General features: G+C 46.6%; 7 protein-coding genes across 7 annotated transcripts; 4 read left to right on the forward strand and 3 right to left on the reverse strand.

Annotated features, from left to right (window-relative positions):
• Positions 1-1750: 1750 nt before the first annotated feature.
• Triagg1_10796 (uncharacterized protein) lies at positions 1751-7293 on the reverse strand (the record flags this gene model as incomplete). Its single annotated transcript, XM_062894906.1, has 3 exons — positions 1751-4525; positions 4590-5101; positions 5211-7293. 3 exons carry the CDS (start codon positions 7291-7293, stop codon positions 1751-1753), a joined length of 5370 nt encoding a protein of 1789 aa, XP_062750253.1.
• A 2631-nt stretch (positions 7294-9924) lies between these two features.
• Positions 9925-11082, forward strand: Triagg1_10797 (uncharacterized protein; the record flags this gene model as incomplete). Its single annotated transcript, XM_062894909.1, has 2 exons — positions 9925-10559; positions 10617-11082. 2 exons carry the CDS (start codon positions 9925-9927, stop codon positions 11080-11082), a joined length of 1101 nt encoding a protein of 366 aa, XP_062750254.1.
• Positions 11083-15180: 4098 nt separating this feature from the next.
• Positions 15181-16150, forward strand: Triagg1_10798 (uncharacterized protein; the record flags this gene model as incomplete). Its single annotated transcript, XM_062894910.1, has 5 exons — positions 15181-15256; positions 15316-15540; positions 15620-15713; positions 15780-15961; positions 16026-16150. The coding sequence occupies 5 exons, from the start codon at positions 15181-15183 to the stop codon at positions 16148-16150; spliced, it is 702 nt and encodes a 233-aa protein (XP_062750255.1).
• A 551-nt stretch (positions 16151-16701) lies between these two features.
• Positions 16702-17917, forward strand: Triagg1_10799 (uncharacterized protein; the record flags this gene model as incomplete). The annotated part of the gene is made up of 7 exons (XM_062894911.1): positions 16702-16772; positions 16824-16919; positions 16960-17376; positions 17446-17503; positions 17557-17609; positions 17670-17792; positions 17857-17917. The coding sequence occupies 7 exons, from the start codon at positions 16702-16704 to the stop codon at positions 17915-17917; spliced, it is 879 nt and encodes a 292-aa protein (XP_062750256.1).
• Positions 17918-18087: 170 nt separating this feature from the next.
• Triagg1_10800 (uncharacterized protein) lies at positions 18088-19380 on the reverse strand (the record flags this gene model as incomplete). Its single annotated transcript, XM_062894912.1, has 5 exons — positions 18088-18192; positions 18260-18873; positions 18933-19047; positions 19103-19201; positions 19279-19380. The coding sequence occupies 5 exons, from the start codon at positions 19378-19380 to the stop codon at positions 18088-18090; spliced, it is 1035 nt and encodes a 344-aa protein (XP_062750257.1).
• A 234-nt stretch (positions 19381-19614) lies between these two features.
• On the forward strand, positions 19615-22393 carry Triagg1_10801 (uncharacterized protein; the record flags this gene model as incomplete). Its single annotated transcript, XM_062894913.1, has 7 exons — positions 19615-19877; positions 19929-20528; positions 20596-21032; positions 21091-21350; positions 21407-21461; positions 21534-21847; positions 21908-22393. 7 exons carry the CDS (start codon positions 19615-19617, stop codon positions 22391-22393), a joined length of 2415 nt encoding a protein of 804 aa, XP_062750258.1.
• A 475-nt stretch (positions 22394-22868) lies between these two features.
• Positions 22869-24595, reverse strand: Triagg1_10802 (uncharacterized protein; the record flags this gene model as incomplete). The annotated part of the gene is made up of 2 exons (XM_062894914.1): positions 22869-23856; positions 23922-24595. The coding sequence occupies 2 exons, from the start codon at positions 24593-24595 to the stop codon at positions 22869-22871; spliced, it is 1662 nt and encodes a 553-aa protein (XP_062750259.1).
• Between the last annotated feature and the right edge of the window lie 785 nt (positions 24596-25380).

The raw sequence follows: 25380 nt of genomic DNA on the forward strand, positions 1-25380 counted from the left end.
TGAAAATAGAAGGATGTGAAACAGGGATGAGTTGCTCAGGTTGCTAATGTACTAGCAAAAGACCAGCCAAGTCCATCTAGGTTCTATGACTTCTCCTCTCTTTAAAGTACCTGAGAGTGTATCTCCCCGCTTTTTGAACTAGGTAGATCCTATGCCAACCAACGCGTTTATTATCACTGCACATGATAGTGTCATCTCTTTTGGGTCGCTCCCCCGTATCTTATCTTCTTACATCTTCGCTAATTCCATTTAATACTTGAGATTTTTTTCTTTAATTTTTTTTTAAACAAAGCGAGTCGTGGGTGGTTTGTGTCTTGAATATGTAGCCTCGCCGTCCTGGCTTCAACTAGCTCTGCTCGCGGCAAATTTGATTGGGCGAAAGATTTCGTGTATCATGACTGCTTTGATAGCTTCAAATGCGCCCGTCTAGTCGCCCCAATGGATCATACGAATAATAAAATAATAGCGACTTGCAAATTGTCGTCATTGCCATGACCGAGTTACCAGCCGTCGTATTAGACAATAATCCGGCATTCGCAGGCTCCGTCTTCACTAAGCCAGGCGGGCTTGGAGGAGCAGGCGTTGGTTGGCTTTATGCTAAGGACCGGGAAAGGTTTACGGGATGTCGTCGACAAGCCCGGCCGTCGCTACCACGAAATCGCGTCGTTTGACCCTCGTGGCGTTGACAATAGTTGGCCTCGCGCTCATTGCTTCGTACATGACACCCTGGGCGGCTGTGGAGGTGCCAATGTGCCCTATATCATTGCGATCCAAAAGGCTATCGGTCTGGGTACGCCTAGTGTTGCCCGCGACATGGTCCACAATCAGTCATATCGGCGATGTAATTATTATTAGGAGCCGGGATATTCGCGAGATGCTAGGCGCAGCGCTCTACAGGCCTCGCACTTTCTTCATAACCCCTTGCAACAGCAATCGACGATGTGATGGGTGGAGATACTGCCGCCATTGTAAAGATCCTGTTTTAACGCCACATTTCTCCTAGATGAAGTTTGTGCTATCAATACTACTGATCCAGACTTAGAAACTTGCCTCCAAAAAGATACTGCTGAAGTGCTCTGCGCTGATGGGGATAGTGTAGCAGACTATGATATTACACGGTAGAAGCGGTATATTAATCAACAGATTAGCACATTATCTATCTTTGGTGCCTACTGGTCTAGCATCCGAATAGCGTGCAACTCCTGGAATATCCGGCCTAATTGAACTTTTAAAGGTCCATTCACCACTCCTCCAGTAACAAATACATTCTGCCGCCGGGAATCTTGGCGGCCCCCATCCTGTTCCTATCAACACGCTTCGATCTCGTGTTCCCCTAAATGCCGCGCGTGCTATGGCTGCCCAACACCCTGGAGCGGGCCTCATCATCATAGAGGGGTTTGGGAACGGTGCTATGGGCGCCGGTGGTGGTTTATGTCTGCACGGTTACGTTGCCTATGATTTTGACCTTGACGTTGCGCCGACCGGTGGGGCTACGTGTATACTATCTTGCCGTCCTTGGGACATAGACAGTGATACTTTTGGGGTCAAATTTGTTCCTCAGGATAGCCGTGGCTACGATAGACACAAGATTTAGCATTTTAAATTTCACACACATGTATATACTCGGTAAGCGGAGGCGGTGGCCTCACTTCTGTATCCTTTGTGTAAAACGACTCAAATTTGAAGAGGCTAAACCTCGAATAATCCACACATTAGCAACAACTCTTTGGTAAACCGGGCTCTTCATGTATTAAAGTCTTCCTCGCCTTCTCCATGGAGCGTGCATATTTCGCGGTCCTTTGAAGACACGAGGAGAGACCCAACTCCGGTCGCTGGTGTTATTTGTTATAAGATTGATCAGGTATTCCTTCACCTGCGTTGGCATCCCAGCCATTCCAGCAGAGTCGATCCATTGTGTAAAATCGACCTTGGGAAAACTCCCACCGTGCTGCCTCTCTAAATAGAATCCAAGTTGATCCAACCGCACCCAGTCGCTCTCTGCGCCGCAATGGTTTCGATATTGCACGTGCGTTTTTGGGGGGTTTTCTCTCATCAGCACGTCGGCTGTGATGCCTTGTGACACTTCGTCGATCCCCACAAACTGTAGCCATCTATCTACAGATGGCATTCGAGGCACACTCCTCAATTTTTCTGCAAAGTTCAGAATGTTGTGCATTACATCGAATTGGGGCGCATCAGGTCCAACGACATAGCTCGGCCTATGGATGGTGACAGGCAGCGTGGAAGAGACATGCGCATTTTCAAGATATTTCTCCGATGCCCATTTCGACGCAACATAACCATTTGCATCCATTTGAGGTTGAGGTACAGGAAGTGACTCTTCGTATAGCTCACACGTTCCAAGCTGAGCAACACCGGCGGTTGAGACGAAATGGAAATGCGGTAATGGCCTGTTAACGGAGTATTGTATGGCCATCCGCACAAGGGCTTTAGTCGAAAGAACATTTGCTGTACGAAGAGTTAGGTAGCTTCGAAGAAATGAGACGTCAGCACCATTGTGAATTATCACAGAAAGTTTAGAAAAGATGTGCCTCGCGGTATCTTCTCCAAGCCCTAGGTTTGGGTCCCTCAGATCACCAGGGTGAACTATGACCTTTGGAGAGTTAATGAGGAGCTTTGAGGTATCTCGAACAGCGATACAATGCACTGTATCAACCACACTATCGTTAAGAAGCTTCTGCAGGATATGCCTTCCAAGGAATCCTGTTGCCCCTGTCAGCGCCACCGTAACTCCACTAGGGGACCCGTCAACAGGAATATGATCCTTGAGGCTCGCCACGAAGCTTGGACGCATTTCTTTGAATGCTACTTCCTCTTGCCAGTTGACATCGGTGATGGATTGGTGGAAAATATCGTTTTCAGTTGCCAAGGACTCCAGGAGCCTCGACATCCCCTCCAATGTGCTTGCTTCGAATAACTTAGCTAGTGGAAGGAGAATACCAAATTCTTTATGAACCTCGTTTTGTATACGTATGAGGAGTAATGAGTTTCCACCAACCAGAAAAAAATCAGAGTCAAATCCAATATCGTCCTCTGTCACTATCCCGCCAAGTACAGAGACCCAGATTTGCTTCATTTTATCTCCGGTAGAAGTTCTCGTGGGCCGTTCCCTATAGTGCTCGCCATTTTCAACGAGTAAACTCGCCATTTTCCCCAGAGTGCTGGCCTCGAATAAGTTCACCAAGGGGATGTTTTGACCAGTGCGCTCATTGATCTTGTTTTGGACTTTGATCAGCAGTAACGAATTACCGCCTACAAGGAAGAAGTCAGAATTTTTCTCCAGAGCCTGTCCGGCGACGAGATCTCCCAAGGCGTCTCTCCATATATCTTCGATGTCATGCAGAAACTGTGTGCTTCTGTTTTGTTCCGGGGAGGGTAATGTTTTAGAGACCTCAGCTGGGTTCTTGAGCGGTGACTTGGAGAGAAGTTTTCGATCAATTTTCCCATGATGGTTTAGAGGCATGGATGGCAAGGACACCACAATTGACGGACGCATGTATTGTGGTAAAGCGAGATTAGAGATCACGTTTCGAAGCATGCTGTCGATAACGGGGCCGTTTGTGCCATACCTCTGCTGGATTTCCGTAGCAAGGACAACATGTGCAACAAGGAAAGCGGAAGCGGCGTCCCTGTCGTTTTGGTGCCGAATATGAGCAATAGCCTCTGAAATATCCCCTTTGCCGTCAGCAAGCACCGCTGCTTCAACTTCTCGTAACTCAAACCGCTGTCCTCGTAATTTAACCTGCGTATCGCCATTCATTCGACCCAGTGCAACAAAGACGCCATCTTCTCTCATGTAACCACGGTCACCACTTAGATGAGCATGATTCCACCCATTCGCCATGGAACGACTGCTAGCAAGTATGTCCTCAGGAAATTTAGCTGCTGTAAGCTCTGGTTGATTGATATAGCCCAAAGCAACACCAGCTCCTCCAATAACGATTTGGCCCGGGACACCTGCGGGAAGTGGATGGTTGTCTATATCCATGATGTATACACTGTAATTAGGCAAGACCTTGCCGATGGGCACAGGAGAGAGAGCTAGACCGGAGTTCCAGTATGGAACTTCGTAGGCATGCGGGACGATTGTCTCTGCGGGACCGTAAGCATTCATGAACCGCAGGTCCGGCTTCTGTACTGCTTTTAGCTTTTCAATAAGGTTGTTGCTAATTTCCTCGCCTGCAGATATGTGCCATTCCCATACAGACTCGCGTAGCTGTTGTAAGTCTCCGTATTGGAGCCAAGACATAGCCTCTGAGGGTACTGCAAGCGTGAGTGTGATCATTTGTGAAGTGATCAGCTTGGTAAGTGCAATGGGATCCTTTCGAACAACCTTCCCAGCGACAACAACAGTTCCACCAGTAGCAAGTCCAAGCAAAGACTGCCACCAGGACACATCAAAGCTTAGGGCAATCTGTTGAAGGACAGTTTGAGGCTTCATTGGAAAGGTTTCAAGAAATCCCTTGATGGTGTTTGTTACCATTCGATGAGGTAGAGAAATTCCCTGTCTTTCAGTTAGTACTTTGTGCCTGGACGAAATAATTTATGGAAATTGAAGAACTTATTACCTTTGGCGTACCTGTAGAGCCACTAGTGTATAATATAATCGCCTCTTCCGTAGGATCAGCGTTGTAGAAAGGGGAGCCAACCGCCTCCCCATTCTCACTGATTGTATCAACATTGATTACGGGTGTAGCTTGCGCGACGTCTATATCCTTGTAGAGAACTTGAGTCGCATCGTGAACTAGAATAGCGGCGAGATTGGCGTCTTCAACAATTGATTTTAGGCGTCCAGCACCCTGAGTGACTTCCAGAGGAACATAACTCGCGCCAAACCGCCAGATTCCAAGCATGGAGCATATCCAATCCACAGTAGGTTCTTGGAGAACCCCAATTCGAGATCCTTTGGGGATACCCAAAATGGAAAGTTCATGGGCAATTTGAGTGGACCTTTCCATCATTTCGACATAAGAAAGCATGCCGCCATATGTATCCTTGAGTGCGACCTGTTCAACGAGTCTGGCGGAGATGCTGTCTAGGTATCCAATGAGAGGCCCAAATTCAATGTCAAGGCTGGCTCCTACATTTCCGTGAATTAGCGGCAAGAATCTCGTAGAATAAAGGTTTCATGGAGGATACAGAACAATCTGTCTAGCATAGAAGCTTGTGGTTGTCAGGGCCGGACTTACCTTGGCCTAATTGGATTGCCTTATGAACCGCAAGATCATTAAACATTTGCGGTTGACGCCCAGGGAGGTGTACATCACCAGTAAAAGCGTCTGCAAGGTTCATGAAACAATCCAGCAAGACTTGTGCTTCATGCTCAGTGTAGAGCTCTTTCTGAACCATGATGGCTATCCATGGGTCGCCAGCTGGTGGGTCAATAATTGCCAACATGATGTCGTACATGGTTTCTCCGATCTCATACTCTCTATTTTCTATTATACCGTCTCCAAATGACCTGTTTTCTCTGGTTGGGATGTAATTGATGAATGCTTGGAAGAGAGGGCTATGAGACGGATGTCGGATAGCCCCAACCTCGTCTAGAATTATGTCAAATGGCACCGCAGAATGGTTCAAGCAAGCCAGACCTTTAGCTTTGTTTTCGTTAAGTAGAGAGATGAACGATTTCGAAAGCTGTGAACGTAGCCGCAGGGGAAACAGATTCAAGAATATGCCCACACTACTATCTGAACCAGGATCGTTATGCCTGTTTGCGCTGGCAACGCCAATACAGACATCCTCGGATTCAGTTAGCCGGCCGAGAAGAATTTGAAAGACCGTCACATAAAAGTTGAATGGAGACTGTATGTATCCTCGTTTTCGAAGTTCTTGGAGTCGAGCGGTAGTGGCAGAGTTTAGCCGCCTCTCTGCTCTTACATGGCGGTAGGTTGTTCTTGTCGCCGGGCGAGATCGAAGTGTGTTTGGTGAGAGGGGTAGAATGGGTAAAATCTCTGGAAGATCCTCAAACTCGTTCTTCCAAAACAAGATATCATCTGCATATTGCCCCGTACGAAGCCGATCATGCTGTCTACTGGCAAACTCATTCTGTTGGAACGGCGGTGGCAATTTGGTTCCCTCATAAGTTAGCCTGAGATCGTCAGTTATCGCTATTATGCTCATTCCATCAATATTGATGTGGTGATAGCCGACTATTAAATGATGCCTGATTGGTGACTCCGTGAGAAGTAGAAGTCTCAATGTTTCACCTTTTGCAAGGTTGTACACGTGCTTGTTCATGGCGTCGATTTCCGTGCGTACTTGATCTTGAGCCTTGATAATCTTCGTCTCCAAGTATAGTGGAGACTCCTCCAAGACGCCCTGTTTGGGCTGGTTTGAGTCGTCAGTCAAAAATGCAGTCCTCAGCCCTTCATGCCGTCTACCCATTTCGCGCACGAGGCCCGCAAGTACCTCAATGTTGAGGTTTGTGGTTATTAGAAATGAAACAGTCCCGTTAAAAAAGGTTGGATCATCTACAAATTGCGTCATGAACCAAAAACCAGATTGACCAAAAGACATTGGAAGAGACTTGATGATTTTTGAGGGTGGCGGCGTCACCTGAATCACCTCATTGTTGATTAGTTTTGGGTCTCTTGCTGATCCCACAGTGTCATGAGAAAATGAAGAGGAATCATCAGGCTTTCTGCCTTGATTTGTCTTTTTAGGTAAAGAGAAGGCCATTGAATTGGTAGCAGAGTCACTAGAATAAGTAGCTGATGAGGCTGGAGTCCCTGCTATGTAGCCAGAACTATGTTGGATCGGTAGGTCTTGATCAACGGCCTTCGTGATTAGAGATAGACTTTTGTACCCATCAGAGCTCCTCAGACGCAAGCATCCCAGTGCGTTCAGCTTGTTCGCACCAGCGTAATTTGATCTAATCCGAAAATTAAAGAAGTCTGTCCTGTCTCCGTGTCTCTCATGGCTACCAGTAGACTGAAGTTCAAGGATAATCTGAACTTGGTCCTCACCTCTGGCCACGGTGATGTCGTTTTCGATGAAAAAGTCGTCAAGTTCAAATTTTCGGACAATCCTTGATCCAGACAATTTGAGACATGCCTCAGCAACGATCTTGACGTAACCAGCGGGTGGAAAGAGACCGGGTAGTGATACATTCTGGTCGACAAGCGAGAGAAGTGTTGAGACTTGAATTGTATTGTGCCAGGTGAGTCCTAGGCCCAACGGATCGACGCTTGATACCCCCAGAAGTGGGTGGACAATTTTGACTTGAGCTGGTAGCTTGGTGCCGGCATCCGGCTGTAGCAACTTAGACATCTTGGTCCAAGTCAAGCGCTTCAACTATGCGAGGTTCAATATAGGGTAACTTGTCACATCACTGAAACAGTCGACCTACGCTACATAGATGGACACTAGGAACTATTATATAGACCAAGATGAATAGGACATATAAAGTCCGAGGGATAGCCTATGCGACGGGTAATATAAGCCCTAATTGAAAACGATTCGAGGTTCCACTAAATGCCAAAGAGTGTGCTTACTATTTTGTATACGAATATACACGGAACTCAGCCTTTCATACCACCCTTGCTCTACAGAATTTTGATAGTCGGCTACACTGGATGATAGTTGCATAAACTCTATTTTTTTTATACCGATGTAACAGCTGGAAAGAGTCATCGAGCTTTAAATGGACACATGTGTCTTTTACTATGCACTACAGCATATCACTCCTTCGAAATACATACCTCCTTTACGTCCTTCTAGTTGGTCGCAGAGGCTGGAGCTAATATGTAGTTATTGGGAGATATCTACGTAAACATATCCCCAGCTGCCGTGCCTGACATGAGAGATAACGAGCCTAGATTTAGCTCAATCCATTAGTCCCCCAGGTACATAATAAATTGGCATAGGCTTGATCAGTATATATTAAACACTGAGTAACTGTTAGTGACTTATTCAGCTACAACCAATAAAACCAATCCTCTGCTCACCTGATGATGACTGCATGCACTAGCATGCTGCTTACAGGTAGGTTACCAATTGTGCGACTTCGCCGATTTGTCACTCCCTCACAATAAGGGCCGAAAACTCTCCAAGTATTTGCCGTATTAAATATAGATAGAGGGGTTTTCTATTTAGGTTGGGATAGAAAATGTACACAATTCTTATAGTATCTCAACAGCTGCGGAGAGATATCTTTTGTTTGGGCGCCAAGTTTATAACAAATAGAGTGAACACTGATTGAAAAGGGGTTCAGGCAATGCCGCTAACTACACGTCTAAAGTAAATAGAGGATTACACCGGATATTACAAATAGTGTAGTAAGTGTTACACACACTAGTAAGAAAATAAAGTAATAAGACAATAAATACGGTATAGGAGTCTACCTACGGAGTAGAGAACAAATGCAATCCCAAATGGAAAAGAGCCAAGGATCTACAACCGATATTCCTTCTTCCGTCGGATTCACAGAGCGCTGCCGGCCATCAGCAGCGTGCTTGAACTGGTAACATTTCCGCGCCACTCATCGCCTGATTTGGCAATGACCGCAAGATGGATTTTGTTCAATATGCTAAAATGATTCCACCGCAGCCTCGGATGACATCTCTACACCCCCCTGCTGACCTATGCACACAGTGCACCTCTGGCAATTCTCTAAAAGATTATTTAGCGATGGAAGGCTTTACGGCAGGAAATGATAGAGTATCATGTTATGCGAGCGCTCATACTGGGTGCAAATAGGATTGCCAACAACATATACAGTACGTATTGTTTTGCAACATCCTGAGTCTACAATCATTCAAATAGACTGTCAAGAAGTTCAGAAGCTTGTGCGGAGCTCAATGTGAAGTGCGATTTCCAGATGTTGTATTCACAGTACCTACATGCAGGAAGATAGCATGCATATACGTTGGGATCCCATCAGTCCCGATTGAAATAAACAGTCCAGTGTGCCAAAGAAAGTAAGGACAATTATACTCCAACGGTCAGCGAAGGTGGTCTTGCGTCCTACCGAGCCAATTGAAGAAGTATAACAAAGCATTTTCGACCTGCTCTACGACGCTGGTACTAATCATCAGCGAGAAGAAAAATAATAGGATGCATCTCCAGTCAGATAGGGAGGCGATAATGCACAGATGGTATTGTGGCCGTCTTCAATCGACGCTTAGACTCATGTGTCAGCTGCTTGAGGTGCCCATACGCGCCTCCTAGGCGTGGCACTATCATTGCGGATTATGATACCATAATCTCTCATCATAACAACAGTCCGGTGGTAATCTGGTCGGCTTCACGACATCTCAAGCCATGTAATACCATTAGTCTCTTAAGATTCCAACTGACGGATCGGGCCTTGGTAAACTAGACAGGGGGTGCTATTGTCAAAATTTTCTAACTATATCTGTCGAATAACTGTAGTCTGCTTGTCGCATATGTCGCTTGCAGCTACAGCAGAATGCATATTGCGCAAGATGCTTATTACTTGGTAAGCGAAGTACAGTTGAATCTCAAATCTTTACAGATGGAGCAATTGAATCATCGCTTGAGACAGTACATATATATTATGCTACACTAAACCACGATGCACCGAGAAACCCTTTTCGCAAAAAGAAAACAACTTGAAGAGCAACGAGTAGACGAATTAGCGAGATATCGGAGACATTTACAATACGCGCATTACTCTAGCAGCTCCAACAACCCCAACAGCCCCAAACCAATGGGCTGCGCTATGACCTGGGGCATAACCCAGGTACCTGTAGAGATTGCTCCACCAGCTCCAACAGCCCCAAACGCCACTAAATTACATGTACTCAGGGCAATTGCTTTATCAAACCTTTGAACCTGACCTCTGGCTCGCTCGTGCCTATATAATAAGAAACGAAGTCTCAGCGAGTATCATGTTTGTCTATCTTCACCAATAACTTCATATCCCCACCAAATTTCATTATGGCCTCCAAACAAACCGTTTTCCGTTTGCAAAGCAGGAATAGCATTGTCGACCTTACCAAGTCTGTAGAGGAGATACCAAAGGTTGAAGCTCATGAAGTTCTTGTCAAGGTTCGCAGTGTTGCACTGAACTTTCGAGATTTAGCCATCGCTACTTCGCGGTATCCATTTCCCGTCAAAGACAATGTAATCCCTGTTTCGGATGCAGCTGGGGAAATTGTTGAAATTGGACCTAATGTCCAAGGATTTACTATAGGCGATTGGGTCATTGCCAATTTCAACCCACGCAATTTATACGGCCCTATGAAAGACTGGTTCGGTGGCTTAGGCGGCCCGGTGGACGGCGTTCTTCGGAATTACCTCCCTATCAACGCGGACTCGCTTATCAAGGTTCCCAAGGAATCTTCATTGAAAGCTTCACAGTGGGCCGCGCTTGTCTGTACCGGCACGACCGCTTGGAATGCTCTTTATGGAAATATTCCTTTAAAGCCAGGGCAGACTGTACTGTTCCAAGGTAAATACGCTGACCGATATCTTGACAAAGGACTGAACTCAACGAATCTGAACGCAGGTACGGGTGGTGTTTCCATTACTGGATTAGTTTTGGCTAAAGCAGCGGGAGCAAAAACAATTATGTAAGGATTCTTTTATTTACTGAATACTAGGTACTGTCGAGTGTTGATAATTATTAGTACCTCATCTAGCGATGAAAAGCTGGCCTATGTAAAGAACAAATATGGCGTTGATCACACCATCAACTACAAAGTCCATCCAGAATGGTCTAAAGAAGTACAAAATATCACGAAAGGAAATGGCGTTGACTATATTTTTGAGAATGGTGGGTCTGGTACGATTAAACAAAGTATTGACTGCATTGCCTTTGGCGGCATGATATCCATCATAGGCTTTTTATCTACCGCCAAGCAAGACGAAATGCCGGATGTAGCTGGTCTTGCTCTTTCCAAAGGCTGTATAATTCGGGGAATAACTGTCGGGTCGAAGCAGCTGCTTGAAGAATGCGTGCGCTTTGTTGGTTCTCACAACTTGGAGATCCCGGTGGAGAAGACGTTTTCTTTCACTGAAGAGGGCGTGACGGCTGCTTATCAATATTTATCGGAGGGTCAACATATCGGGAAGGTTTGCATCGATTTCGAATAACCGAAACAGTCTGGTCTTTACATATCATTCCAAAGAGGTAACATTTACTCATTAGACTATGTCATATGCTGAAATGATCTCTCATACATTCTCGCGTATTCATTTAGACATTCGCCAACGTGCACTGTGATTGCCCATGAGGACTTTTCGCTGAAGATCTTCGACCATACTTTCAACACAGCTATACTCATATTCCTGGGACCTTGACACCAGGTTGATGTATCCGTGTGTTCCCAATCTGCAGAATCAGCGGCTTCTTTGATGACGGATGCAATGGATGACAGTACGTGACGCTCATATGCTGAACTCAATCGGTTAGAGATGGGTGGAATACGCCAACCCGGGGGTGACTAAAGAGGTGGTGGAAGCTTAAATAGAACTCACATTCCAGAGTATTTGACACTTGGGTACTGGCAATAGTTTCTAGCCATTTGCTGAGAAAAATCGCATACTCAAGCGCGCATACTGCATGCTGACAGCACCACAATATTGATTGGCTCCTAGCCACATGTTCAATGCCAAAGGCTACTGGTAAACTCAGTGCGTGAACTGCATGTAATAAAGCACTTGTTAGATTTGAATGGCGTGGTGGAGGAGTAATTGAAAACAACGCTGATGCCACTGCTTTTGGATCGCGCGATGCCAACCGCATATGAGGGCCTGTATCCATGTGAGTTCGCACATATGCTAAGGTTAAGAATGCAACAGAGGTGAAAGGAATCGGCCCATGCTCGCTACTTGGATGTAAATCGGAGCCCGACACGCGCTGCCATATACTGGCCCACGAGGAGAGTGATAAGCTGCAATTTGGTCAGTACGATTCACCTACCGATTCACCGCCATCACTTGTTGGAGAAACAGCATCATTGACCGATTAACGTACTGGATTTTGTGGGTTTTGCGATCACCCAAATTAGATCCAAATGAAAGCTGGCGTTGTAAATATATACGCTGCAAGACTCCGTGGAGTAGTATCAGATTGCCAAAAGCGCAAGGCAAGGTTTCCCACTCCGCTGCCTCAGTCGTCACGAGGGACTCAAGTGCATCTTGAAAGCCAATCAGGATACACGGGTTCGCTTTTCGACATGCCGCCCACTCCTGGTCATCTGTCGCTTGCCACTCCTCTACTGAACAGGGGAGTCGAAGGTGAATATCTCTGGTGAATAAAGATGGCGGTCGATTATATATGAGGGTATGAATGTCAAAAAAACAAAATGCAAGAAAAGAAATTCGGCGTTCGGCCTCAGATAATGTCCATTCGACCCAGTTATGCTCGATACCGTCATCGTGTTCCGCAAAACCGCTTCTTCGCATGTACTGTAGTATGGGCTCATGTAGCGCAAATCCTTCCGTAACGACAGAGGCATCGCGGGCCCAAGTGGAATATATCAGGAGAAAAACCAGAGTCTGAGCGGACTGCAATTTCAGAGTTCGATGAATATTATCTGAAGGAGAATTCGTTTCAAGCTTAATGAGGGTTATTATCCAGTCACTCACAAAAAGATAGCCCATGCACATACTTGTAAGTCCAGCCTATCGACCTGCAATCTCTCCAAAGCCACAGCTGTGGCCGCTTTGTATAACTTTCTAGATGTATGCTCTTCCAATGCCTGCACTGCGCCGAGTGCGGCCATGGCAAGAATGAGCTCGGGAATACAATTCCCTAGCCGAAAGGTAGGAAAGTGTATGACTGGAAAGTGGCGGGATAATGCTGTAGGCCAGGTGTCCATATACCTCATGAGCATACGGGGCGATGGGAGAGTGAAATCACTGGCAATGGTTCGGAATGGACGAAGACCCTCTTCAAGAACCTTGATATCGTCATCGGTAATGTCGAGACCGGTAAGCTTAATGGCTCCAGTAAGTCCATAGTCTATTGTTATTTTTTAGCCAGATCATATAATACGCCACCGCTTGCTCGAAAATAATGTTCAATCTTTAAGATGAGTCTCAACAGATAGTGATTGCAGGTTCTCAAGGTTGCGCCATACCATGTGGATGTAAATGTCTGCTAAAAGGCAAAGGTCCGATGTTGTTGTGATCGAATTTCTTACTACCCAGGAGATCCGTTTCCAATGCTGGATTTTCCAGTACTGGTGCAGAATCGCAACATATATTGAAGGAAATGGGAGAAGTAACAAATTCCGCAGGCAATTCTATGCCTTCAACAAACGCCTCGAAACTGTCCAAGGGATCAATAAACGTAAAATCATTATGTGCAACTATTGTCAAATCAGCTTCGACAGATTCTTAACAGGTGCACAAACTTGATGTTGAACCTTCGGAAGTTCCTGTTGCATCATTAATTGGAACTACTGATGAGCTTGAGATTTGTATATCTCTCATTGAGTCTTGTAGAGGGCCTGTTCCAGGGAGTGTAGTTGTGGAAGATTCGCCGGCATGGTTGTCATTTGACTCGAGAGGGGCCAGGTGAGTGAGTTTCTCGTGCCGGCGCAACAAGTCTGAACGCGTAAATGCAGCTCCACAGAAGCAAACGAATGGTTTTTCATTGGTGTCTGTGGTTCTCTGAATCAGTTCATACGTCTAATTATCAAGCTCCAGCCTTGCGTACGTGTCCGGCAATGACGCCGCAGATGCTCTGGTCGCTTAAAATCACGGCCACAGTGAGGACAAGTATGCAGGTTGGGCATTTCGGACTTTAGATTCGCTGGGAATGGTCTGAGAGGCGAAATCAAGCATATGATATATAGGAATGAACAATTAGTTTAATACCATGAATTGTCGGTTAATACCACCAAGTGACATGAAGACTCTGATTACTCTAGCTTGATATATTCACAGTATTAGGATGTAGCTTATAAATAAGACATTCGCTCAAAGTGCTCAGCGCTGAGCAATGCCAGTTGAATTCTAGACTTGTGCCTCCAATCATCGTCCTGAAAATCCACGTATCCGCCCCACCACCTTAGCTCGATTCCACTCACAGAGCAGCAGATTTCCCTTGCTCCAAAGCACCAACTTGAAGCGAATACCCCTCCTTACATACGAAAAGAAGTGGGGGAATGGATTCCACTCACTCGAGGCACTAAATACCTAACAATCGGCCTTCAGTGAACAGGCTTTCAGTTCCCGACTTCAAGTCACCGCCTTCAACTTGTTTCGGATGCATGCAATTAAACGACTATTTAAGCTACGTCTGTGTTAATCATGGGAGAAGATTCCATGGTCCTATTTTCTGTATTTCTTTCTGGGGTATTTTATGCTACATGGCAAACTGCACTGTGCTAGAACATGGGAGCAATCTCAAAGGTCGTCCAAGATTGGCACGCAGATTATTTCTCTATAGCCACCCATTTGGTAATACACTACACACCTCGGCTATGGGGTAGGTAAATGTCTCCGTCCCGATGCTGCTAAACCGATGCGCAGGGCAACACTTAATGCCTCGGTAAACCATCCGAGTGTGTGTACAAATACACAGAGTCTGATGGATAAGCGGCGGTGAGAATTCGGAGCCTCTTTATTTTTTTATGGCGCTACCATCAGGGTAGCTACGCTCTGCTTTTATATCACCACCGTGAAAGCACACATACATTTCTGTAAGATGTCAATATTATTCAACAAGATCTCGAGTCCTCGGATAGGGAGTCGAATATGCGTAAGGTATACCATTGGATATGAAGAAAGAAACATGATTCAACCAGAATGATCGAAGCAATGCTCCAACCTACTCTGTACTTTAATCAGGATCCCCAGATTCTCTCCATGACAATTGAGTATTGGTAAGATTAATAGTTTAGATCGAGCTAAAAGGACCCCAGAGAAAGGTTGTGGTCTCTATCTTAGCAAACTAAGCTTTCTTAATATGCCCACAGCGCCATCAAACTTCGAGGCAGTTAGTAGCTAAAGTATATCTCAATTGCTTCCGTCACAATTGCATAACTTCTCATTGGGAGATTTCCCCCACTTCCTCGTTCCAATAGATACCTTACCACTAGAATTCTTTCAGCTTAAGTGGAAATGCATCTACTAAATAAAGACAGTATGTCAAATGGTGCATGTTTTTAAACAAAGAACAATATTGTATCAACCAAGCTACCCAGTGACCTTTCCGCCCAGTCGCCCTTTTTGTACCAAATGTCGCCCCCAAAGAATGCCCTGATCGCCGTTACGTCGGCACACGCAGCCTTGTATCCGGAAGGCAAAGAAACTGGTCCGTTCAATCCGAGAATATGTCCTCTTTACTTCCGTCTGATGCGACATCTAATATAGGTCTTTTCATTACCGAGGCATTGCACCCATTTGAGGTGTTTCAAAAAGCCGGTTTCGAAGTTGACCTTGTATCTGAAACTGGAACCTATCAGCCCGACTGGCTTTCACAGCAAAAAGATTGGCTCTCGGATTCTGAGCGAGCTACATGGGAGGACCATTCTAGCGAGTTTCGTAGCAAGCTGGATCATCTTCTTCAGCCAAACGACATTGACCCAGCAAAGGCATGTCACCATATAATTGTCAATTGGTTAATCGGCTGCTAATCATAAAGAATGTGCTCAGTACGGACTATTTTTTGCTTCAGCTGGTCATGCATCCCTGATTGATTACCCTGTTGCTCATGGGCTCCACAGGGTTGCCTCCAAAATGTATGCCTCGGGAGCAGTCATTTCAGCAGTGTAAGTGGCAAACTAATATGGTGGCCATTCCAATCGTCCTGCTAACTAATATGTCTCCATTGTTAGTTGTCACGGCGGTGCAATATTCCCAGGCGTTGTTGACCCAGTCACCTCTAAGTCTATAATTGCGGGTAAAAGAGTGACTGGATTTACCACACAAGGTGAAGAAGAAGAAGGAGTTCTTGACACTATCAAGAGTTGGAACCGCCCTACTATTGAGTCACATGCGGTTAACGAGGGTGCTACTTGTCAGTCACAAATAATCACTACACATTCTTACCAGGACTTCAACTAATGGTATTCATTGAATAGATGTCCCCCCGCCAGGACCATGGGACGCTTTTGCAATCTCCGACGGGCGCATTGTTACCGGTGCCAATCCCGCTAGTGCTACGGTCACGGCCGAAGAGGCTGTCAAGGTATTCCGCACCTTGTAAGATGTTTATCCGTTCATTTTGATATCTTTTCATCTGGAATTATATTCGCTATTGGTAGTCAAATTGTAATTCTATGTGTTTTCTGTTTATTGGATTCTCTACCTTATATATTTTCTCTCATTAAATGCCTCTTCGACTTTGAAGCCAAACAGATCCTGTGATTGAAGATTTCGACTTGCACTCGATTGATAATATAAGGCAGAGCGTTTGGGATTTGGGATTATAGCTGGGCTTCTACCAAAAAGCTACGAGCCAGTCTAGCGCCTACCCTCGGCTCTAGCGAGCTGGCTCGTAAACCAAATGCCGACCTATTCAATTGCCGCCGGCTATCTGACAGGGAGGTATTCGGACCATTTCCAACATAATGATAAACTGGGTCTTCATTGCCGATGCCTTCTGTGTTCTGTTAGATTTGAAGTTCAAACTCTTAAATTACCCATCAATTGTTGAAAGACAACACCGCAATTGTGGTAGTTCTTAGGTCGACCAAGTTTCCTTGACTTGGAGTCCTTTTTCGCCCAAATTGAAGATTTGAACTACACTATACCACAATGACTACGTTTTATCTCCAATCCGTGGACAATGACCTGCGCGGCCGTCTTGCGCTGGTGACAGGATCAAGGTTCGTGTAGCAAAATAGACATAGACGCAGCACCCACAGACTAATGTATAGCATCTTCAAATCTCAAGTGGTGGGATTGGCTCGGCTTGTGCAAAATCATTGGCCTCCGAAGGCTGCGATGTCGTTCTTCACTTCTCCTCTAGCAAGGTAATTGACATACATTATGCCCTTACAAACTAGCAACTAGTGGATTAACACAATTCCAAAAGGAACAAGTTGAAGTATTAGCCTCTGAGCTTCGACGAGATTATCCGTCACAATTGTTCGTTACCGCTCAATCCAATCTTACGTGCCGCAAATCCACACGCTCGTTTATAACAACGGTGCTGGCTACGCCGACTATCGCTGAGAAACACAAAGCGATATCTGTGCTGGTTGCAAACGCTGGTATTGGTCGTCGCATCCGAGATATTAAGGACATCAATGAAGAAGACTGGGATGATATGATGGAAGTCAATGTTCGCAGTCAGTTTGTCATTACAAAGTCTGTTGTAGAAGGGATGCGGTCGCAGGGCTGGGGAAGGGTGATTCTCGTAAGCAGCATTGCGAGCCGAGGAGGCGGGCTGAATGGGTGCCATTATGCAGCTTCGAAGGGTGCTTTAAGGTGAGATTTCGGTTATCTTCATGGCTATAAATTGCATGTCCGTGGATAGCATGGTTTGACAGATTCCAGCTCGATGGGGTTGAACTTGGCTGCTGTTCTGGCTACAGAAGGTATTACGGTCAATATTGTAGGTTTAGTTTTGACCCCCTGCGGCGGTTGAGCTTTCTGACATGTCTTTAGGTTTCGCCAGCCATGATCGGTTCTACAGGAATGATTCCTACTCCAAAAGAACGGTAAGTCGTGATAACTGCGCATCTCAATGTTGTTTTTGGGGCTAATGCCTAGGCATGTAGGACATGGACGTCTAAATGTGACATGGAGGCAAAAAAAGAGTCGGATCCCGGACTTGTAATAGCTAGCAGCGTTCCGATTCACCGACTTGGGGTGCCAGAAGAGGTGGCCAATGTGATAGTAATGTGAGTTTTCCCACGCTTACGGAAACGGCAAATATCTGAATTCGCGATTAATGATGGGTTACAGGTGTGCAAAGACAGGGTATATGACGGGACAGGATATCTTATTAGCTGGTGGATTAAAATAGATGAATATTTCTGTATTGGCCGTCGAAAGCGTCGCATCTCCTGTATTCATGTAATAATCTAATATCATCATGTGGATTTTCACATTCCACTTATGTGATTAACCACAATTCTATCTAGTCTGACGCTTGACAGCCATGTGGTCCTAGAGCACCGTATCCTTCCCTCCCCTTTATACTTTCGCCAATACAGGCTTCTGTTCCGGGACCAATGTAAGGAATTTTCCTTTGGTGATCGCGCTTTTGACGTTGTCAATCACTAGAACCTCCATTTCTTTCTACACATTTCGAAAAATCAAGGTCAGTACCAAGCCTCTGGGGGAATATTAGTGTATGGTTACATACCTGGGTATCAACAGTCGCAGTACCAATGTGAGGAAGCAAGACAGCACCGGGATGGCTGATTAGCTTCGGGTTGATCTGAGGCTCCTTTTCGTAAACGTCCAAGCCAACGCTCCAAACCTTGCCGGACTCAAGGCTCGTTGCTAGAGCCTCTTCATCAATGATAGCACCTCTAGCCGTGTTTACAATGATTACGCCATCCTTCATCAAGCTGAACTCATTCTTGCCGATCAAGCCCTGAGTAGCCGGTCCCAACGGTAGATGAACTGAAATGACATCGCTAGTCTGAAGCAGTTCTTGGAAGGTTACGTATTTGGGAAGCTCTTGAGGAGTAAAATGCTTGTCTAGGTTATCCACAGGTCTCCTGTTATGGTATTGCAATTTGAACCCAAGAGCGGCGGCACGCTTAGCCGTAGCAGTTCCAATGCCGCCCATGCCCAGAATGCCGAGCGTCAGTGTATGGGGATCGCGACCGAGAGGGCTCGCACCTCGCCACTTGCCCTCTCGGAGGGCGAGCTGAGGAATCCAGGCACGGCGTAATGCGCCAAGGATGAGAAAGATGGCCGTATTTGCGGTGGCAGCATCGACAGCTTTGGGAGTATTTGATACAGAGATATCTAGGCAGAGGAAAAAAGTCAGAATTTCCTCCAGATCAGAGACTTGCAGGGTCCTATACTCTTCTCCGTGCACGGCTGGATATCGATTTGGTCGTAGCCCGCGCCGTTGTGAGAGATGAACCTGATTGACGAGGGGAGGTGAGAAACGAGTTCGCTATCAAATCTTCCCGTGATCTGTAGTTGTTAGTTAGTAACTTGATTTATTTATTTGCTGATAGGTTAGACACACCGCTACCGAGTCGTATGTTCTCGAAATGGCGACAACGTGGTCGTATTTGCCGTTGTCGCAATCGCGGATGAATTCGTCACGCGAACCAGATGTCACTTGCTGTGATTTTTTCCAGAATCCTTAGTATAAAGATAGTACTGACGAATAAATCTCAACGAGCGGGCGCATTAACAAACCGTAACATCTGCAACATCGGAGAGTTTCTCAAACTCTGCTTTCGCATGATGAACAAGTCCGAGCATTAGGACGCCGGGCTTTGATGAAGATGATCCAGCCATTTTTGGAATTGTTGTTTTTCCAACTTATTGATTGGATTTTCGAGGTAAGAATATTTCAGACGTCCGAGTCGCGAGCCGGAACAATGGTATGACAAAGGTAAGCACAAGATAAGTCCAGGGCGAAGTTCACACTTTCTGTGGAAGAGACCAGAAGGTGGGGGAGGATTTACGGCATCATTTGCCCATTTGCCCATTTGCCCATTTGCCGCTCCGCCCCACGAGTTGACGAGGCGGATGCCGGCTATTGACATCGGCTCCACCCCGCAAACTCTCCCGTCGCGGCGTTTGATCTCAAGCATTGAAGATTCCCTATCACCCTTGATAACGAGTCTCGTTAGCCGATGGAATTGCTCTCGACACGGATGCCGACCGCTGGCATGGCACGATCAAAGGCGAAGCGGGTCTCTCGTGCATGTCTTTCTTGCCGTACACGCAAAACAAGATGCGACCTGTGAGCAGAACAACATCCAAAAAGCCAGACAGGGCAACACGCGCGCGTACCCCCCTGTCAGGAATAACCTCGCTTACTGACGCTTATTGAGGAGCAGCGATTCCGAGGGAGTGTCTGGCGTGCCTCCATGTCGTCGATGCGTTGAGCAACAATTGGAATGCGTTCTGACAAAGTCAAGACGTGGAGGGCGTAGAATCAAAGGAGTTCGTAATTCGATCGCCCAACCGGCCAGCCGTGGCAATGAAGGCCATGATCCGGCTACCACTACGCGCGACGACGACGGCAGCGACTACCATAGCCGACAAACAAGTCATTCTCTTCCAGACCAGCATCCAGGAGGCACAGATGATATGCAAGGATGGCTTTCTTCGCAACAAACCGGCAACTGGCAAGCAGACAGCCATGACGAGGGGGGTTCCACCCGTGAGCTGGCTGAATCGAGGACCAGTTCAGATGGTTTGGAAGGACATATTGCTACTACCGACCTCTTGAATCCCTCGGACGCACTCGACCTTCTCGCTCAAGTTGCCGACTTGGATCCTAGTAGACAACGAGATGAATCTACAGGCCAAGCTGACTTAAACAATAGACTTGTAAACGGTATGCGGCAAACCGTCGGTAGGCCAGCTACCAGTTATTATCCTCCACTGGATGATGGGATCTTAACGCTCTCGGAAGCGTCTTATCTTGTCAAAAGGTAACCACCCTGCGACCTTTTCAACCATCAATCGACCGCCCATTAACTTGCTGAACTCTTTGCATAGATATCATGAGAAATTCCACCCTTTCTTTCCGGTGGCTCATGGTTCCATCTTTGAAGAGGGTACGATATCTGAATGGGCCGCCAAGGAACCCCATCTTTTGACGGCTATCCTTACTGTGGCCTCGAAAGATGACCCGTCATGGTTCAGAGTGTACGATGCGTGCTCTCGTCACATTGAAACGTTTATGTCGAACCTGATCTATGCAGGATCCACTTCTGTCGGCTCCGTGGAGGCTCTTCTTATTCTTGCGGAATGGGCTCCGCAACGCCCTCAAGAAAATTCCGCCATCGGTTGTGGCCAAGAAGATCATGGTGCCTGGATGCTTGTGGGCTTGGCCATTAGGCTAGGGTATCTGCAGAGGCTTGAGCAAACGGCACTATTACCAGACGAGGGAAAGCTTTCTGCAGAGATGAGTCGAAAGCGCGTTGCTTGGGCAGGTATGTGTCAAAGTAAAATCTATCAATCTCAGCCGTAGGAGGATTAACAATGATAAAGCGTGCTACATGTGCGACCGACAAGTGTCAATCCGGCTTGGGAAAGGATTTTGGTCCCGTGGACCTGGTCCAGCTCTTCACTTGCGCGCTGCGGACTTTCCAACATTGCATGAGCAAGCCCTTGGCCCGGACAACATGGGGCTGCTATTTCAGGCTCATCTTGAGCTTACCCAGCTAATTAGCAATGCCCATGACATCTTGTATTCGTCAACAAGTCACAGGCAGCAATTGTATATTGGAGGGGAGTATGTCAGATACATTGTAAGCGTCCCATGACTTTATCCACCGGCTGAGAGTTTACTGACACCAACGCACAGGATGACTTTGCTTCAATGGTTCGGAAGTGGAAGCTCTCATGGGCGAACCACAGTTGTAAGTTTTCTTTGTTGTTTTGGTTTTGTTTCCCCTTTACAATCCCATAGCAACGTCACTAATGTCTTCCAGTCACGCCACCTGTGAAAGCCTCTTTGGTGTTGTCCTTCGAGTTCTTGCGGCTCTACATCAACGCCTTCGCTTTCCAGGCCAACTTGAATAGAGCCGCAGCTCGAAATGCCCAAGTAGGGTCAGGGAAGGCCAATGGGCCGCTGTTCTCCAATGTTGCCGGAAAGCCTGACGCCCGATTCATATATGAGTCAATCGACGCCGCAAATTCTCTACTCAGCATATTGAACAGCTTCATCGACCCTGTGGCTGGTCTCAAATGTATGCCATTAAAATACTGTCTTTATGTGATATATGCCGCTGTCTTTTTGTTCAAGGTATAGTCGCTCTTCATTTACTGTCTTTCACGAAGAAGTAGGATACTGACAATTACATAGGCAAGGCTAGCGGGTGCCATCAGTAGCGATGGCGGCGATCGTGGAGTCCGGCGTGCCATTCAGGGCACCATTGCACAACTACAAAAAACATCAGATAATCCGCATAGCCTCGGACGGCGATACGCCACCTCACTTCGCCTCCTCTGGAGGAAATCATGTACGAAGCAGCCTAGCAAATCTGCTGCTCGTCATGATCCCTTGACTGAACCTCCAACGCCGACAATGGACGGTATTAACGGGCACGACGGCATTTCTTTACCACCCGCTGGTAAGGCGACGATCGATATGGACCCATTGAGCGGGTTCTCATGGAGAGATTTGGACTCATTGGGGCAATTTATTGCCAGTAATTCGACGATGAGCATGGCGGATGGGATGCTTGCTGGTGCAGATTTTGACTGGGAACACAGCTCGGGTGGCCTGGATGATCTTGTAGTGCAGCCACAGTTTGACACGAGGTGGGCCGGGCACGATATAATTTTCTAAGAGCAACTGTACTATAGTATATTGTAGTCAACTGGGCAGGTTCATGCTTATGCAGAATGACGAACTCAAATGAGGTTTGTTGTATGAGGCTCGAAGACAGTTGAGCCAGAAATGGTGCGGCCAGATGCAATGCTCCTGATGCCAGCGCCGAGTCCTTCGACCTCTACTATGTGTAAGTAGTACCAAGACCGATATTCGAAACCGATGGGGTTGTCCTATGTGGTACTTCGGAGACATACAAAGTATCAGTAACTTCTGCCTCTCTAAAGGAGGCCGAATAGTACTAGTTGTCACGTTTACCTAGGATCCGTTTGATCGAAGTCCCATTTATTTGAGATCATACATGCGCTCTTCACCGAAACCATAGCATTAATAAGTGCGCATAAGTTTTTCATGGTATACGAATATTTTAGTTCTATTAGCTAGAATAAAATGCGCAGTGGATGAAAGAATATTAAATCTGATTCATGGCCGCTTAATATATATAAACAAACTCGTCATTTTGACGATCCGTAAGATCCAGAAACGCCTGCTCCCCAAGCCGAGCCTCTCCCACAAACTCTGCAGTGCCAGCTGCATTCTCCTGTGCAATAACAGCCTCTTCAACCGTGTTACGCTCGTCCATAGTCTGATATGTCGAATCCATTGAGTGATCGACAACCTTGGCCTTTTTGCCGTTGCGCACACGCTTCTTTTCTTGGAGCTTGTTCAGGACAATAAGGTTAGCCCACTGGATGGCGACAACGGCGACGAGGGCCACAAAGATGGCCAAACAAGCACGGAGACCGGGCTTATAGGCCGGAGCGTCTTTATCATTGAATAGCAATGGCCCAATGATGTTGCCGGCCGAGCTAGCGGCATTGTAGACGCTCATGATCGAAGATTTCTTTGTGGTACCAGCCGTATTGCCAACGATCCAGGTGACAATAAGGGGATTTCCGCCGAAGAGAAAGGCGAGGAGATAGTATCCCACGAGAAGTGCTGCTTTTGCGGAATTGTCTCGAGGTACAGAGTAGAGAACAGCTAAGCCAGCGACAACAGGAATCATGAAAAGCATAAGTATAACGCCTTTAACCCGCGCCTTTTGGGCTAAGAAACTCGCCAGCAAGATAACAATAGTCTGTAAAGCGCCAAAGGGCATATTCAGCAAACTCGTCATATACTTATCAGAAACTAGGCCGTTTAAGATAAGAGGACCGAATGTGTTGGTCACACTCGCACCGACATTAAGCAGCAGTGCCATGGCGATCCATAAGTAGGTTTTAGGCTCCATGGCGGCCTCGAGGAGATGTTGCCACTTGAACTCTCGGCTTCCTGTTCCTGTTTGGTTGGCTCGGAGTCTCTCAATAGCTTGTGCCTTTTCTTGATCTGTTAGGAATCGAGCGGATGGGATATCATTGTCGAGCTTCCAGTAGATGAATGGGGCGGAGACGATCGTGACAAGGCCGACAAAGAGGAAGATGCTGTAAGTACATTATATAAGTATGAGGCAATTGTCTTAAGTATAGAAGATTGGCTGAAGACATACATTTGCCACTCCTTCAGTAGATCCGATTTAATATGCCCCAGGCCATAGGACAGAGCAGCCGCGATAATAGTCGCGGCTCCATTAGTGCCATACCACGCTGCAACTCGGATCGGCTGCTCGGCTCGTCTATACCATTGGCTGGTAATAATGCTGAACAATGGGAGGCAACCCGCTTCAAAAAGACCAAGGAAAAATCGAGCGGCCATTAAGCTTCTAAAGTTATGGCAAGCTGCCATTGATGCTTGCGCAATGCCCCATCCTAAACAAAGAGCGGGCATCAAAACTCGATGCGGGACTTTGACAATAAGATAGGATGAGAAAGGCTGCCATGCGAGCTGTGCAATCGGGGCAATAGAGCCGACTAATGAATACTCATTCCCAGTTAAGTGCGTATCCGTCTTCAACCCGTATGTAGCGCCGTAGCCGAGGACGGATTTGTCGAGAATCTGCAGGAAATACACCCAGACTAAGATGGCGAGAATAACACGATCCGTCTTGCGACAGATCCGGCGACTATCTTCCTCAGTAAGCTCGATTTGCTCGCTGCCAATGAGAGCTAAAGCCCGATCTCCATGTTTGAGTCGATCATTGGGCATCTCAACTTTGCCGCCATCAATGCTGCCTGGGTGCTCTTCGTGAACGGAATCTAGTTTGGTGTCCGTGGTGGGAGCCATGGTTATGTAAAAGCTACTGTTTCATAGGATATAAAGACTGAGATCAAACAAAAGCAAAGAACTGCACGCCCGATGAACTTGACATATCCCGAATCGGATCGGATCAATGGGCGGAGATGAAGGATGTTTTTATACATCTACGCTAGCTGGAGATATTCGCCGAGAGAAAGGAGAGCGAAAGTTCTGAGTTTGTGGGGTATGGTGCCTCCCCACAAAGGCCCGCCAATAGCTCAGCAGTTTCCATTACCTTGGGTTCCTAATTTTCACACATCTGGGGTCCGCTTGCATGTCTGGGGAAAGCAAAAGCCGATTTCGATAGCCGCGGCAAGTGATATTCCAATTATTCCCTGATCTTTGTTCTCCACTTGCCGACAAGGCGTTGTGACTAAAGTTCAATAGCCGACCTGTAGGCTAGCTACCACCCACAACCAAACGTCCAAGTAGGCATAGCTCGATGGGAGTTCCGCGTGGCGAGGTTTTTGGTCGAATGATCACAGCCACCTCCGCCCTTTGATCATCACCCCGGACCTTGAGCATGAATCGCAGGGATAATGACAATGTACTCATGGCAAATCAAAAGCCAGAGTAAACCGATGAACACTTACCATGGCGGGCCGATGGCGTAAGTTGTCAACTCTATCTGTCCCCCACTTTGCCAATTGGCGCGCCTTGGAGGCAGCTCGGCTATTGATACAGTTCTCGTGATGTTATGTCTTCATGTCATGGCGTTTCATCCGAGACTCCAAGCATTCTGGGATGAATTTGTCTAATAGTAACGGTAATTG

This window comes from Trichoderma aggressivum (genome assembly GCF_033847375.1).
Source record: "Trichoderma aggressivum f. europaeum strain CBS 100526 chromosome Unknown scaffold_086, whole genome shotgun sequence".
Classification (NCBI taxonomy): Eukaryota; Fungi; Ascomycota; class Sordariomycetes; order Hypocreales; family Hypocreaceae; genus Trichoderma; species Trichoderma aggressivum.